At 35.9% G+C, this 18,053-nt stretch overlaps 1 protein-coding gene across 5 annotated transcripts in view; it reads left to right on the top strand.

Annotated features, from left to right (window-relative positions):
- The window catches only part of LOC107754762 (calcium uptake protein 1, mitochondrial), a 95,260-nt gene that overhangs the window by 53,470 nt on the left and 23,737 nt on the right, over window positions 1–18,053 (top strand). For 3 of the 5 annotated variants that reach the window (XM_016571342.1, XM_016571340.1, XM_016571338.1), the window contains 4 exons: window positions 9,184–9,189; window positions 10,182–10,296; window positions 13,364–13,446; window positions 16,312–16,512. In XM_016571342.1, coding sequence (XP_016426828.1) covers window positions 9,184–9,189; window positions 10,182–10,296; window positions 13,364–13,446; window positions 16,312–16,512 — 405 coding nt within the window. The remainder of the gene's footprint in view (window positions 1–9,183; window positions 9,190–10,181; window positions 10,297–13,363; window positions 13,447–16,311; window positions 16,513–18,053) is intronic. The other 2 variants (XM_016571339.1, XM_016571341.1) reach the window with 1 other exon arrangement.

The following is an 18,053-nucleotide window of genomic DNA, read 5'->3' as shown; positions in this document are numbered from 1 at the left end:
AATTCGTTTTGGCTTGTCGTTTATATTGCTATAGCTTCTTATATTTTTAATTCTTGTTCTTTTCTAAATACTGTTAATTGAAAGGATTTGTTGTGGAGTGAGGGGAACTAAAATAGCCTAGCTATGTTTACAATATTTATTATAATGTTTATAAACATTTCGCGTCGGCATTAGGCCTATTTCTGAATGAAACAATAAAATGCGACTTATACGCGACTTTTTTCCCCCTAAAAACACTTTTTTTTTTATACACGTAGCATATTTTAACCATGCAGCAAACCTTTTAAAATATTTTGATAAATATATTTGATTACTGAAAAAATCAATAATTAAATGACTTTTTAAACCGTTTAACTGATTGTATTAATCGGTCAAAATTGTTACGGTCGGTTAAACGGTTAAAATGAACATCCCTAGAAAACATATATGTGCACACATATATACCACACCCCAGTTTGTGCAAGACCTGCCCGGGACATCAAGGCAGTGATGAGCAATTTGAATGAATGTGAGTTGATCTGGAAGTTTCTGCCAGTCCGTTCTGCTGACGCCCACCCGTGTTACCCACACGCTCAAGGTCTAAGCGTGTGCACATGTGCAGTGGGGTCTGTTATGGAGTAGTGTTGAGGGAGGCCAGCTGCTGTCTCTCCCTGCTGAATTATTGAGCGTAGAGACTCTTCTTTGTGTGCCGTACAGAGAAAGCAAGAGTGCGTGTTATGTGCATGCATGTGCAAATGCTCATGTGTATGAATAATGCAGCACTGGGTATCAGAGCAGTGAGCCATAGGCCTCAGTCGGGGTAGCGCCATATTTGATTTCGGATGAGAAAGGATGCGAGGCTCTGAGGGATGGAAGTCCAGTGTGTTCAATACTGTTTTCTGCCAGTATGGCAACTGTTCAGCTGGAGAAACGTTTAGTAGGCAAAAGTTCATTTTTTGAACAGAGTCAACCCTGAATCCATTTACCTAAAGCAAGCTTTAAAAACCTGACATAGTTTTTCATTTATGTATCTTGTAAATTGTCATTTTATATATTTTGTCAACTTGTTACTCGCCATGAAAATAGCCAAAGAAGCTGGAGTTGCTTTAAAACTCCAACCAACCAACTTGACATTTTCTGTAATCATTTGTGAAATTTATTAGCAATTTCTAAGGAATCAATTATATCATAATACAATAATTAATAGTCAATAACAATGCCAGTAAGTTTCACAATTTACAGTTAAACTGACTATCACAACAAAAAGAATAAACATTCCTTCCTTTTAAAAATTATTAGTATAAATTAGGGCTGCACGATAAATCGCATGCGATATTTAGCGCGCATCTTATCAGTAAAGCCGGTTCTGTAATCAGCATCACCTGCGGGCTTTCACATTGAGCAGCATTAACTACACAGAGCCGTTGTTCACTGACGAGCAGCGCAAAAAATTGCGCGAATAAGATGCGCGCTAAATATCGCATGCGATTTATCGTGCAGCCCTAGTATAAATATTAACAAATGAAATGAAACTAGCATGGAGCCTTTAAATATTTCTCATTTATGTAAGCGCTGCTTGAAGTTCTTCAAAGAATTTATTACATAAACAGTTCATAATAAAATAGAACCAAGCAGTAGAGAAATTAAAAACATAAAAAATGACAAAGTTGACAATAGAAATAAAACAACTGAACAAAGATACATATTAGGTCAACTGTTTAAGTAAAAAGTTCTTTATCTAAACTATCTCTGGCAGAGATGCAACTATTTGAAAATCTGGAATCTGAGGGTGCAAAAAAATCTAAATATTGAGAAAATCGCCTTTAAAGTTGTCCAAATGAAGTTCTTAGCATTGCATATTACTAATCAAAAATTAAGTTTTTATATATTTACGGTAGGAAATTTACAAAATATCTTCATGGAACATGATCTTTAATGAATATCCTAATGATTTTTGGCATAAAATAAAAGAATTAATCATTTTGACCTATACAATGTATTATTGGCTTTTGATACAAATATACCCCCAGTGACTTAAGACTGGTTTTGTGCTCCAGGGTCACAAATTATATTCCTAATCAATTGTTTAATAAAAGTATTTAAATATTTTTAGAGCATTTGCACATGCATGTATTTGGCTATAATGATCTGGTGTTAAGAGTTTATAAACTAGCCTACTCTAGTTTTGCTGGCTGATGTTTCTGGAGAGTATAGTATTTCTGCAATACAGTTACTGTGAGGATGGTTGCATTTAGGTATAAATTGTGCTTTATTGTCATGAAAAATGTCACAATGTGTCTTAATAGTCCTTCAAATAGGCTCAATTTTTTGTCTGTGTTATTTCTTTTACTTTTGATTTTGGGATGAAATGTGACCAGTATCTGATCTCTGGCAACTCAAAAAGACGAATGTTCCTCTCTCTCTCTTTCTGTCTGTCTCTCTGATGGAAGTGGCGACCGTGCCTGTGCTTTAGATCTGTGCATGCCCTGCGCTGAATGCCTGCGACTAACTGGCTGCAGGACAGGCTGCAAGTGGGATGGGGTAGAGCTGCCGTTATGTAGCGCCCCCTGCCTGCGCTCGATGTCACCACAGTTTGCCCTGGATCCAGGAACACATTCTCCCTTCCTTTCATCTCTGCTCACTGGGCCTAAAACTGCATGAGCACCAAGCACACAGCATGAGTTGGCTAACGTTGGGTCAAAGGTTATGTTGTTTTGAACAATCCCTCAAACCCTTGTAGGTACCGCTATGTACTGTGATGCCACCGTGATCATGTGATGGATGGGTGGGTGATAGGGGGCGGAGCCTGCTATGTGTGGGATGCTGATAGGGCTGCCACCATGGCAACCAGTCTGATGTCCTGTGGCTGACCTTTTTTTTTTTGACCTTTCGGTTCAGCAGGTGCCTTCCATGAACAATCTTGGAGAAGTGTGAATCAGACAGTAATACATGTACACTTCACTCTGAATTTGGTTTACATTTGTCACATTTAAAATGGATGATTCGCCCAAAAATTAAGATTCATTTAGTCAGCCTTATGTCACAAAAGAACACAAAAAGAAGAAATTGTGAAGAATGTTCATGCTGCTCTTTTCCATATAATGACAGGCTGCCAAGCTCCAAATAGCACAATAAAATCCTCATAAAAGTAGTCCGTATGATTTGTGTGTTAAGTCTTCTTAAAGTCTTATGTTTGTATGAGGAACAGACCAAAATTTAAGTTAAATCTTTTCCTTCACCGTAGCTCTCAGATCTGTGGCATTAAAAACATTGTGTGGTTACAAGACATGCAAGAAGTCGTAGAGTCATTGATGGCAAACCTGCTGTGATGCACTTTAATGAGGCAAGCGCAAAGATTTGAGAGCTAGAATGGACGGTCCGATTTGTTTTGAAATCCTACTTATATTTAAGCTCAACTTAAATGTCTTAAAGTTTCTCATACAAAGCTATTGTATTAATTTGTATGAGCCGTATCGACTAAAAAAAAAGTCATATGGACTACTTTTAGGATATTTTGTTGTTGTTTTCATTTTTGGAGCTTGACAGATTCTTTCTCCTTTTACTTTTGTGTTTAGTGGAATAAAAGTACTGTTGACAGATTAGTATTTATTATAATGTGTGTGTTTTTTTGTTTGCACATTTGACTTGATACTAAAGTAACAGTGCAGTTTACATTCCGAATCTGGAATGATGGGTCTAAATAATCAGTATTTGAATTTGACTGTGTATTTTCAGTTCAGTGCACATAGGGGTTTATTTGGCATTTGTAATGAATGAGTGCATGAGTGTAGTTTTTTTGTTTTGCTTTTAAAGATGGAAAGTACTTTCTAGTTGAACGCACTCTTAAATATAATTATATGAATGGCTGTGTTGTTGATTGTAGTGGCGGTTCCTACTGTTGGCTGCCATCGTGTTATTGATGGGTTGCAGAACAGGCCATTACTTCTGAAAATCTGACCACAAATGGGATGTATTACCAGTGAAAAGATGGTGTCATTCTGGTTTGGCAAGCAATCTGATTTATTGTTGATAGAAATTAATATTGTGGGGTTTGTATAAACTGCAGCAGTTCATAATAAATCATCTCATGAACATGATTGAATGATTAGCAATGCTTGAATCAAACTCGCTCAGAATTCAGACCATTTTTGACCGTGTTTTTATTTAGTTATTTTTTTTATATATATTATATTATATTCCAATATGTCTCAGGAGGAGAAGGCACATCTTCATTTTAGACACCAAAACTTAATGCAGACTTGTGTTTATCTCCATTGCATTGCATTGCTAGAGATGCAAAGAATGCAAGCCACTCGCTCAGGGCAATTTATTTGGAGACAAATGTATTTGGCTATAAGTGTGACCAGGAGCTTGCAAAAATGCAATTTATAGATCATCAATATCAGTTAATTTCCGCACATTTGGACTAGGGTTGTGACGGTGAGAAAATTTTCCCACCGGCTTAACACCGGTATCACCGTCAGCACCGTCTATCGCGGCAAGCCTTATTTGGATGAACTGCTTTCAAACCAATTGCAAATCATATCAAGTTTAGAAAACCACTTTTACACTGAGCTCCACACCAAAAGCCTGAAAGCGGAAATCCTTGGAAAGCTCACCAAATCCAGACCCAGTCTCCCAGTTTCCCCTCATTTGGAGAAAGGCTGAATTTTGTCTTGGGCTTAGTTTTGGACAGTGCCGTAGCAGCATTACTTGTGAAGTGTGGGTTCATGAGTCTGAGACTTCACACACGTTTATCAAAAATAGAGCTAACAGTATTTCCAGTATTTCATGGATAACTGATGTGCCTATTACGTAATTGCAACAGACCAGTGGTAATTTAAAGGTGTTTACAAGCCTTTTCTGGAAACTTTTGGCCAGATTGTGTTCGAAATGACGTCACAGAAATTTGTTCTTCCAGTCTGCTTGAAGTGTGTCAGGGCCTTAATATGCCTTGGTCAATTCAGCTGCGCTCCATCTAGCAAGAGCATGTCCTGATGACATCCACCTAAGAACAAAAGCAAGATGTAGAACTTCGAAATGTTCCAAGAGCTCTTTGAACATATTTGAACTAACAAGAACATTTGGAGAACTCCTAAGGTACTAACAGGAGTGTGCTGAAGGATCTGTCCAGGCTCTCTCAATCCTCCACATAAACAGTGACACTGAAGATTAATCAGGCTGTCAAATGCTCGTAATCTTTTAAATGAATGTTAAATATGGAGGAGTGTCTGATCCTGCCAGATTTGCATCGCAGGCATATTGAGTAGAAGCTGTAACATTTATCATGCTATAGTGCCTCTTTTAAGCATTTTAAGCTGTCTTACGTTTTGTAAGATTGAGTGTTTTCACAGTAGTCCTTTTGGTGTGGCCTCAAGTTCCACTTGAAAGTGGGGATCTAACATGCGCTTTATATGGATTCCTGAAGAATTGCAATTTATGTAAGTGTCACTTGTTAATCCCAATTTATAATGTTGTGTAAACAAGCATTTTTAAGTTTTGTTTACATTTATTTTTTATTTTTTTATTTAGTTCGTAAAGTGTCCCTAAAATGTAGTCGACATTTCATCATGAGCATCTTATATTTAGAAATTTGTACATTTGACTACAATAGTTTGCAATTCATAATGATGTGGAAAATTACAAAAATGTATCAAGCCTTGAACAAAGAAAAGATGCATCAACATAAACAAAATACAACGTATGACTGTCCTTGTGATAACTTTTACTATAATGAGTTTACTGAAGTATTATATGCGGTTTAGAATGTCCTACCACGCACATTTTTCACTTCATTGTCAGTGCAGATATCATTTGTAATGGTACGTTTATGTTGTGGATGTAGCTGATTAATATCATGTAAGATATGCAGCGTACTGTTGTTGGATCAGCTGAATCATCATCTACAGACATTATTTCATTGTTAATATCTTATTTTTTTCTTGACATATTTTCATCAGCAGTGTGCAGTGTACGAGTTTAAAAGAGTGCGAGCGCCCAAACGCGATGCTTTGAAAAAGAACTTAGTATTCAAATTCAAAAAGCAAACACACTGGAGCCTCAGATGTGTGTAACTTCTGAATTGTGCTGATGATTACATTACTGCTCTAGGCTAACATAACACTTTCAGTTTCAATTAACTAGAAGCGTCTCTTTCACTTACACTCGATTTGTGTAGGCTATATAGTGCATATTTAAGATAGCAATACAATGCATGGTATCATATTTAATAACATTAATAATATGACAGTATCTGTAGTTAATATTGGCTAAATTGGAGGGGGAAATCCCACCCATACCCAGCTCGGGAAAAAATGCTAAAAGCACTGATGTTCATTTAGCCTACTGAAGTGGTATTCATCATAATAATAATAATAATATCACGGCTATAATACCATCATCAACAACAAACAAAAAAGAGATTTAGATAAAGTTTGATTAATATACGTACAGTACCGGTCAGAAGTTTGGACACATTACAGTTTTTAATGTTTTTGAAGAGTCTCTTATGCTCATCAAGCTATACATTTATTTAATCAAAAATACAGAAAAAACAGTAATATTGTGAGAAAAAAAAGTAAAAAACAAAAAACAAAACAGCATTTATTTAAAATAGAAACCTTTTGTAACAATACTGTTCAAAAGTTTGGAATTCAATGGGTCAGTATTACTATTTTTTTAAAGAAATTAATACTTTTATTCATAAGGATGTGCTAAATTGCTAAAAAAAAAAAATCAGTTATGGCTCACAGAAATAGATATTTTGAAGCATGGTAAAAATAGAAAACCATTATTAATTTTTTTTTTAAATTTCAAATTTAAAAAAATTAAATAAGTTTCACAATATTATAGTTCTTTCTGTATTTCTGATCAAATAGGCTAAATGCAGACTTGATGATCATAAGCGACTTCTTTCAAAAACATTAAAAATAGTAATGTGTCCAAACCGGTACTAGTAAAAATAGTTTTAAAATGGAATGTTGTATAAATAAAAAGGTTAGGCATATTTGTTTCAAGTGCTTTTTATTGGGGGTGGGGGGCCTCCAACATAAATTTTGCCTAGGGCCTCCAACTGGCCCTGCCTTCATTAACCAACTTTTTCTGTAATTAGAGTAACAGCAAATGCTGCTTGTCTCAGCAGAAATTATGTACTTTGCACCTCGAAAACAGACTCAATTATTCGAAATGTGGAGCAAAAAATTCACCAGTAGTGAATTCCTCCCTTGTTTGTGTGTGTAACTGGTATTCCCTACATTAGGAGGGCCAAATGTCCCCACAAGTAAACCAGTAAATTTTGACATTTTCTTGGTCCCCATGAGGATACAAGCTTATGAATCATATAGAATGAAGTCTTTTGAAAATCTAAAATAGCAGAAAGTTTTGTGTGAGGGGTTACTTTAGGGTAAGGCAATAGAAAATATAGTTTGTACAGTATAAAAACCATTACGTCTATGGAATGTCCCCATAAAACATGGAAACTTGTGTGTGTTTGCCAGTATTTCTTATATAAAATAGCATAATGTTCTATTCTAATCTTATCAAGTTATGGGTTTAGTTTGAGTTTAGTGCTTCTGCAGACCTTGTAGTGACCTTTAGCTGTCAGATATCTGTATTCACTGTCTCACGGGTGAAGAATTAGCTCTGAAAACATGGACAGAGCACTTCATACAGCTTAAAAATATGAAACAGTGGTTCCATCGAAATCTACAGTGATGGCACACACTAGAGAGCTCATCAAATCAAACACCGAGCTGCCAACAATTTCTAATGTGTTCTAGCAGTGATAGAGTATATATATATGGTTAGAAATATAAAAATGGAGAAAAAAATGCTTGGTACCTGGTGTTTGTTGCTGATGCTGTAGAAAGACTTCTGGTTTCACTTTATTTTAAGGTGTCCTTGTTACAGTGTAATTATACATTTAAGTACTGAGTAATATTAATTAACTACATGTACTTAGTACTATATGGTTAGGATTAGGTTTAGGCTTAGTGCTACTTGCATGTAATAAAAAAAAGGCCTGTAACATAGCTTTCTCTATTCTTTTCTGTTCTATCTACTTGTTTTCTTTTTGTTATATGTATATGAATGTGTGTATATATATATATACATGTACTGCGTTAGGCTAACCGAGACTTGTTATAGCATGCTTAGTGCTACTTGCATGTAATAAAAAAAAGGCCTGTAACATAGCTTTCTCTATTCTTTTCTGTTCTATCTACTTGTTTTCTTTTTGTTATATGTATATGAATGTGTGTATATATATATACATGTACTGCGTTAGGCTAACCGAGACTTGTTATAGCACTTGCATATTAGTGCTCTTTTGTTGGTTTTGATTGCTTCTATTGTCATCATTTGTAAGTCGCTTTGGATAAAAGCATCTGCTAAATGACTAAATGTAAATGTAATTATGCATAATTTATTGTTATTGTAATAGTAAGTACATGTAACGTGTAACAAGGACACCTTAAAATAAAGTGACCACACTTGTTATAGTTACATTTTTAGTACTAAAGTGCCGGTGCGTTTGACATCCCTACTATTAACATTGGATACGACTGAGCGTCTCTTGGGTGTCTCTGAAGGTGACAGCAGGGACACAATAAGCCCGGAGCATATTAGCCCCTCACGGCTCCTCTTCACACACACACATACACAAGTTTGCTTTTGTCAGCACCTGCAGCACAAGTCTATTCCCATTCGGACCAGTCTCAGAGCGGTACAAAAATAACCTGTGTTCACCTTGTCCCTTATTCACCTTATTCAAAAAGATTTGATTTGCAGAATGTGGAGTCTGATGTTCAGAAATTAGTATTTCATAGATATGCAATAATTAGGGTTAGAGGTTTGTTCAGACCTGAGGTAATAGCAGTAGCAATGCAAGCATTGCTAAGGAGATTTTCAGTGGGAAATATTATTTTTCAATATCTGATTTTGATGCTAAAGTGAATATGGAGGCGTGTATCGTGTGTTATCGGCTTGTATCATGTCGTCACAAAGGGAGTGTGTGTTCAGTGGGAAGTGTGTGTGGGATGTTGCATAAATGTGTTTTCGTGTGTTAGCATGACGTGAAAAGGGCTGGATTTGGGTGTTTGCAATGGTGTGTTTATACACCTGATTGGGCCTGATTGTCTGCTCAATGGTCAGGTTGTTTTAATCCATTCTTTCTTCCCCTTTACTCACTGATGGAATCCACCCCAGACAGAGGTAACACGATACATCGGCAGAAACTGAGCTCTGGCATGCTATTTGTGTGTGTGTATATATGTGTGTACTTCCACACTTGAGGATTCTGATTCTTTCTATGTCTTTCTATGCCAAAAACAGGTAGAAAACTGTGTTCACACCACTGTGGAGTCACCTTCGTTCATGCTCATAAAATGTGAACCAGTTTACTTCAGAAATGTCAAATACAGTGTGATCTTGCGATTTGTGAAGCGAAGTCAGTGACTGTAGCACTTACTATGTTGTTCAATACAGACATATCTCAAAAACATAGTAAGCTGCCTACCTAGACAGCATTCTTGATCATCAGATTAGGCACCTTTATCACATGCAATTTAGGTGTGCACCTATGATGTTAAGAACTGCAGTTAAGCATGTTGCACACATGTTGACAACCTCCGTGATTTAAATGGTCAAATGCATCTATTATGACCAAATATGCTGTTTAGGTAGGAATCACACTTCATTTGAGCATTTGAACACTCGTATAAAAAATGTTGTTGAGGTAGTCACCATCTTGATTTAAACATCTATGATGCCCAAAAGTGCTGTTTAGGTAGGAAGCCCACTTGATTTAAACATTTGGCCACACATTTGTTGCTCAAAGATGTTAATTAAGCAACCCACTTGATTTTACCGCCTTGATTTGACTGTCAGAACATGCTTGATGTTCCAAAATGCTGTCAAGGTTGGCAGCTCACTTGGTTTTGAAACATATGTGCTGATCTCTGATATGTCTGTTTTGACACCCTTTTCTTGATGTTTTATTTTTGCTTGTGTCTTGTATGACTCTGCATCACTTGCATGATTCTACTGTGCTGTGTCAGTGTTAGCATGCTAGTTCCCTTATCTCTGCTGCTCTGTACAGACTCTGTGGAGCTCAGCTCTTAAACAGGACTCAGATGCTCCATATGGTGTTCAGCAGAAGCATTGCTGACTCTCTCTCTCCTCTGTTTCTCTGTGGGCATCTGTAGAAGATCTCTCAGGACAGAGAGAAGTTTGCCGACGAGGACAGCATTTTCTACACACTGGGGGAGTGTGGACTCATCTCTTTCTCTGACTACATCTTCCTCACAACTGTCCTTTCCAGTAAGTGTCTTGAATGTATTTTGTGTATATAGGTCAATGACGTGACGCTTACTTTTTTGGTGTCCATATGGCTTGATTAAATTTAAAAGGGTTAATTTGCAAATTACTTGCATACATTCTCTTTTTTGAGGACCGAGTCTAAAATTTCTGGTTTTAATTCATTTTGAGAGAATATTTGGGAGATGATTGCAAAAATGTCAATGTGGTGTAACCGTAAAAACTTTGTACAAAATAATTGATCTTGTTAAAAAAAGGTGAAATTCTCAATAAAACACCATATTAACTAGTTTGGCATACTCTTACATTTAATAGTAAATAAAAGTAAATTGAGCACCATTGTTCTGAATATTATAATTAATTTGGAGAATTATGTGAGTCAAGTCAAATTCCTGAAGTGTCAAGGGGGTGTAACCACCATTCAAAAAGCTGTTTTGTTCATATTTTCCAAGAAGACCATGTGACAGGAAATTATATCACAGAGAAGGACCCCTGGTGACACTAACCGCTGCATGCAAAGTTTAGTAACTCTCTTTAAAATGTGAGATAATTTGACATTTTTAGGGTATGGTCAGGTATTCTTAGGTATACATGTCAAAAGGTATGACTGCAGGAATACATTGATAATTCAACATTATTATAAAAATGAGTATTACCTTTAAAAATTACATTTGAAATATTCCCACCAAGGCCATGTGCTTACATAGGTGTCCATGATAATGCCTGTCAAATTTGATTTTAAATTGAAATGTCAAGTGGTGGAACAAGTGGTACACCATTTGACTCCTATTACAGGCCTTTCTGTTAGGGGCCAATTTAGTAAAATATCACTAGTTTATGATGCTAATTAAAGATGTAATATAAACTAACATACTATTTGGAACTATTTTCAAGTGTTGAATGATATATTATTTTGAGAAAGTGGTGCTTTATCTACAACTTTATTATTAAAGCTCTGTAAGTCTAGGATAACATAATTATGTTGCACAACATTAGTGTTTTTTAAATGTTTAGCTTTAATGCATATTTCTATTCCATTCATTTAAAATTTTAAAGGGATAGTTGACCCAAAAATTAAAATTACCCCATGATTTACTCACCCTCAAGCCATCCTAGGTGTTTATGACTTTCTTCTTTCAGACGAATACAATCGGAGTTATATATATTTTTTTAAATCCTGGCTTTTCCAAGCTTTATAATAGCAGTGAATGGGTGATATTTTTTAACCTCTTTTTCCCCCAATAGATGTCACAATACAATACAAAATTACAATACGAAAATTAAAATTACAATACGAGACATGAGTTCACTGTTATGTGATAATGATGATTTCTTTTTGCCGTTTTTTTTTTTTCAGTATTGGAAAAAAAACACTTAGCTGAACTTGTTGACTGTCATGCTTGATTTTCAGTGTCAATTTCTTCAACAAACAATGGCCTTTGGCTGTAGAAGCAACATGGTCAGGTGGTGTAACTGATTTGTGTCAATTGGCGTAACCAATATTTTTCATAAAAATATAATTATATACAGGAAAATTAATGTGGAGTAAAATGTAATCATCTAGTTTAGTGTAATAACTTGGTTTTTAACAATTTTTACATAAATTGTCAAAGATTATTTAGAAAACAGAGGTGTTTTCAGCATATGTCCCGCCAATTATTGCAAAAATGCATTAAAATTTACATTTAGAGATAACTCTAATAAAATCTATTTTCGTTTGATATTTTAAAATGAAGTATTTATTTCTATGAGTACGCTTACATGCCATCTAGGTGGATAAAATATTTAATATTTCTCATTCTTTGGCAGTTACACCATTTGACATTTTCAGGTACATTCGGTCTTAACTTTTGTAAAAAGGGGTACAAATGTCATTTTTAATTACATAAAATCAACATAAATGCACTGTACGTTTTAAATTACCTGATGCATTCTTTTAATTTCTTTTTTTTTTTTTATTGCTTTTTAAATTTCTCATCTTGCCAACCCTTTTTTGTCACTGACCCATTTATTTATTTTAAAGATTCTTTTTGGTGTTTTGTCTTTATTATGAAACGAGAGTGGAGAGCAGACAGGAAGTGAAGTGGTAGAGAGAGAGGGGGGTAGGATCGGGAAATGTCCTCGCGCCGGGATTCGAACTCTGGACGCCCGTAACACAATGGCGTTATATGTCGACGCACTGCCCACTAGGCTATCAGCACCAACGTGTATTTCTTTTAAATCTCTTTTTGTTTTGCTAGCTATTATGACAGTGTTGTTGGACTTAATACTGACACCTACTGGTGTGGATGAAGCATCATAAAAGCAAATGTTTGCGCTTTGTCACCTGGTAGTTTATTCCGCAACTAGAAGTTTATGATAATAAGGAAAGTAATAAGATAATAAGGATTATAAGGAAAAAGTGAGCAGTATTGGGTCATGTGATTTCAACATGGCTGCCACCATGACGGTGGACCACCCTTATGTAGAAGTAAAGAGCTTTAATTAGGCCTCTGATATAACTGAATCTTTATTTGATGTGAGTAGAAATTTTTTTTTTTCTAAGTTTTAATGAAATGACTGATAACAGTGAAACAAATTTTTATAGAAGGTTTTTTTTTTTTACATTTCTTTATAAAATTTCACATGCTGAATATGAAAATCACATTATTTTTTGTGTATCATTAACAACAGTTTAACAGTTTAAGTTCCAGAAAGCGCTAGAATATTCCAGAATGTTACAGAAATTTCTAGAATGTTCCCATCCTTGCAAAAGCTAAATATCTTTTAAAAACATGCACAATTAGTACAAAAAATGTATCTGTACTAAATGAATGTTTCATAATTAATGATAGAAGTTCTAAAATGTACCTAAATATTTACCAAAAAACACTGATGCTTCGTGAAAATAAATATTACAATAATAATTAGCATCACAGAAGAACCATAAAAAATGTAAGTAAAACAAATTTTTGTCACATTGTGTATTATTTTTTAAACTGTTAAGAAATGCAGAAATTGCATATATGTGTTAGTGAAAGTAAATGCTGTCATATCTTTGGGTTGCAAACTCTGTTTCGTCCCTTTGCAGCTCCTCAGAGGAACTTTGAAATCGCCTTCAAGATGTTTGACTTGAACGGAGACGGAGAGGTCGACCTTGAGGAGTTTGAGCAAGTAGGTGAACACAAAGACCTTCAAAGGTACAGATGAACACATTCCATTAGTACACTGTCAGAAAACAAAATGCAAAAATTGTTCCTTGAGGCTGGTGGTACAACAGCTTGTGACTTAGGCAGTATCCTCAAAGGGACATTTTTGTACCTTATTACTCCTAAAAGGTTCATAGTAGTACCCTGAGGGAACATATTACTATTCTAAGGTACTAATACTATTTAGGGGTAGATAAAGGGTACAAAGTTGTCCCTTTTATTGTGTACTACCCCAGAGACAAGCTGTTACTGCACCTAAAGGTACAACCTTTAGTGTAGGCCAAGGTGTTTTTGCACACTTTTTTTTCTGTCATTGTAGTGACCGTTTGTGTATTTTGGTTACACGTGTGTTTTCAGCTGTTTGTTTGTTTGGCTTACTTTTACCCCTCAGGCTACATTTGCCTTTCATTTGCAGTCAATGCGAGTCATTCACCTGGTAGTATCAGGTCTTTCACTTTCCAAAAGCATTCTGGGTATATGCAGTGCCTGTTGGTAAACACACAGTATGTGCACAACCATGCAAATATAGTAGCCACATCAAAGGGAATATATTTAATGCTCTTGTCTGAGGACATGGACCTCCAGTAGACAAGTCAAGAGGGTGACATTCAAACCACGACTGACGCAAAGGGTCAGAGCATAGAATTTTGCCTGTTTGTCGGCCCGGTTTTTAAGAAGTTTAGTTAGAAATGGAAACTTAAAAAAAAAAAAGTACCAGTTCTGTTGAAACCACATTATTAAGTGTCATTGGCATAATCTTTGGTTTCGCCTTCGGTTTAAAGTCAACATGAAATCAAATTGACCTATTTACTTTGTTATTGTATGTTCAGACTTTTTGCAATATGTACGATTAGTGCATATTCAAAAAAAAAAATTTTTAAATGCATGTTCCGCCTCTAAAATGACTTTCCTTTATGTGATGAATTCTTCATTCTCTCATTGATTATTTAACAATCACTTTTCACAATCTAATCAATTCCCGATGGATAAAATCCCACCCTACATTTATATCACTTGGAAATATGTCAAATTGATAGATGACTGATGTTTGATATAATTACATTTATTAAAATTTATTATTTAAACAATTGAGCTCATTAAGCCTAAATATAAGCTACTTAAAGGTTTCCAATAAGTTGCGTATTAATAGAATGTGCGGTCACAGGCGTGGGTTTATCACTAGGGATGTAACGATTAACCGCGAGCCTGTTGAAAATCAATTTAAATATGTGACGATTCAGATCGATTGAGATGCTAAACAAATCGCGATTCAATTAGGGGTAGTCTTACTGTCATTAGAAAAGTTTAGATGGTATTTTTTCTTTTCCTCTTGCCTCTGTATAATGCATATTAAAAGTACATAAGTGCAGCACTGCTTTGTTTACAGCGGAAACCAAGGAAACGCTTTACGCGCCACCTGCTGGCAGAGAGTGAATCTGCGTCTCGTTCAGCTCGTCTGCTGTTTCGGTTTCATGCAGACATTTTTTATGTAGGCCTATAGTTTCACAAAACTGAAGTCAAATCATTCTGTTTTTGCTTCAAATTTCGAAATTATACAGTCTAATTTAGATTAAAAACTGCTCATGTTGCATGTATGCAGCATCTTTGTTTGGATCATGATTAAAATGCAGTGGTTGCCGCTAATTTTAAATGGAAAGAGCACAGACAAAGCTTTATTTTATTTATATGAAGAGATTTCTTTATTTGTGGAATTTTCTAAAAAAAAATCGTGAATCGAATCGTGGCTTGAGTGAATCGTTACATCCCTATTTATCACAGATCATCCCACTGAAGAATTTAAGGTTAGAGCTATTTGTTTTAGGAAACAGATTTTACTCCCTCTCATAACATCAATCTTTTAAAAATGCTACACTTAGACTCTATTAAGGGAATATATCGGTCTAAAAATGCTGAATCTTTAGCAGCAGTATATAGTTACGCAGTCATTTATTGATAGTTATCTTTAGTTGCTTTTGTCCCAGAACCGCACATACATCACTGCTAACATTCACTTAAACCGCATAAACACATTTCATTACACCAAATACACAAAATAATGTTCTTTTTAGCAGCATCATATGACCCCTTTAAGGGAATATATCGGTCTAAAAATGCTGAATCTTTAACAGCATTTCAGCCCTCTTGGAATGATTGATTACGCAGCAGTATATAGTTACGCAGTCATTTATTGATAGTTATCTTTAGTTGCTTTTGTCCCAGAACCGCACGTACATCACTGCTAACATTCACACCTTCAGCCTGAAAAGAGTCCTTGAATTCCTCCCAGAGCTCTCTTCTCTTTTCTGTGGAGTTCTGCTTAAGTTCAGTGTTCTCCAGTGATTGATCAATAATAAGTTTATAATTGAAAGAATGAGGCTTCTGAAGAAGAGAGGAACTTCTTTTCTCTGTCCCCCTCCTTTTAACCCTCATTCTTCATTCCTACTTCTCCTGCTGTTCCTCCTCCTCCTCTTCTCTTCCTCCTTCATTTCCTCAGCCTTCTGACTCTTCTTCTCATCCTTTTCCTCCTCCCTTTCTTCTCATCTTCCTCCTCCTATCACTCCTCCTCCTCCTCATCCTCTTTCTTCTTTTTCCTCCTCCTCCTTCTCTTTATCCTCATTCACCTCGTCCTTCTTCTCTTCCTCCTTCTTCTTCCCCTGCCTCTCCATCTCTTTTGGAATTGGCTGCATCGCTCTCTGTTTTCTCTCCGCTGATATTCGGTGTGATCTGGCAGTCAACACATCGTCCAGGTGGATACTGTGCCTTGTGTTAAAAGGAGATTCCTCCTCCCTCGAATGCATATTTACATGAGTTATTATTTCTGTTTTTGCAGGTTCAGAGTATCATTCGCTCTCAGACCAGTATGGGCATGAGACACAGAGATCGCTCCACCACAGGAAACACTCTGAAAACAGGAGGCTGCAGTTCAGCCCTCACCACCTACTTTTTCGGGGCCGACCTGAAGGGCAAGCTCACCATCGGCAGTTTCCTGGAGTTCCAGAGGAAATTGCAGCACGATGTGCTAAAGCTTGAGGTACGGCACAGAAGTCGGGGAAGATGGAGAAGTGTAGATTATATATGAGAGATGACAGAAGAATAAATTGAGGTTGAGAGTTGTCAGCCAATGTCACCAATGGAAGCGCAGACTCATGCATAATTTACTACGGCAGCCTCCCTTCAAGGACAGCACGCAATACTCTGTGTGGAATAAGGAGGCATTAAACCTAATGTAGTGTTATGGGAAGAAAGAAGAAAGAAAGAGAACAATACTCACAAGATACCCAAAGGTCTAAATAAGGGAATAAAAGGGTCTAGATAAGAAGTGTTAATTTCCTCTTGTGTCAGTTACAAAAATTACCCACAAACCTGTTAGTGGGTAATTAACACACACACACACAAAAATTCTACTCAGCTGTTTTCAACATCATAATAATAATAATAATTTTTTTGAGCAGCAAATCAGAATATTAGAATTGATTTCTGAAGGATCACGTGACTGGAATAATGATCCCAAAAAAATCAGCTTTGAAATAACAGGAATAAATTCCTTTTTCAAATATATTCAAATAGAATACAGTTATTTTAAATAGTAAAAATATTTCTACATTTTACTATTTTTGCTGTACTTTGGATCAAATAAATGCAGGCTTGGTGAGCAGAAGAGACTTCTTTAAAAACATTAAAAATCTTACTGTTACAGTATAGAATTATCTGTACTGTCTTACTTTTGACTGGTAGTGGATAGACCCCGATCTACATAAATGTGTCTATCTTCGCGCGAATCATTTGTGATCCAGCTTCACCTCCAGAAGGAGTATAAGTTTTTTTTTTTATGAATCTTGAAGAGACTTCTTTAAAAACATTAAAAATCTTACTGTTACAGTATAGAATTATCTGTACTGTCTTACTTTTGACTGGTAGTGGATAGACCCCGATCTACATAAATGTGTCTTATCTTCGCGCGAATCATTTGTGATCCAGCTTCACCTCCAGAAGGAGTGTTCCGTTTTTTTTTTAATGAATCTTGGCAAATCGCCTTTCCTAATAATGTGCTAGTTAGCAAGTTTCACGATGAATGAAAACTAAGGTTTACCGTCTCTCGGAGAGCGGCTCGGAAGAGAGGAGCGGGGTCAGCAGAGCTCATTTGCATTTAAAGCAGCATGCAACAAAACAGCTTGCTCTGAAAAAAGGGTAAAAAGGGTGTTGTTTTACACTACCATTGAGAACTTTTAACCAAAGTATGTTATAGACTTTTCATTATGACCCTAAATAATCATATCAAACTGTGGAAAATGGGCATCCGATGACCCCTTTAATAGAAGTAAATTGCTAAATAAAACCTATCTATGACATTATTTTTTAAAACATCCTCACTTTACAGCATTTTTACACAAGTGCCTAAAACAGTCGCTTGGAGAAGTTGCCACAGTTCTTTGCCACAGTCAGTTTTTTTTAAATTCAACTTTTGTGAATATGTTGACATATCGATCTATTTATCTATCCATATACATATATATGTGTGTGTGTGTGTGTGTGTACAGGTTTATATATCCTGGTGGGGACTTAAACCTGAAT

Source organism: Sinocyclocheilus rhinocerous, unplaced genomic scaffold (genome assembly GCF_001515625.1).
Source record: "Sinocyclocheilus rhinocerous isolate Xijiao unplaced genomic scaffold, SAMN03320098_v1.1 scaffold232, whole genome shotgun sequence".
NCBI lineage: Eukaryota > Metazoa > Chordata > Actinopteri > Cypriniformes > Cyprinidae > Sinocyclocheilus > Sinocyclocheilus rhinocerous.
This window is presented reverse-complemented; position numbering and strand designations above follow the sequence as displayed.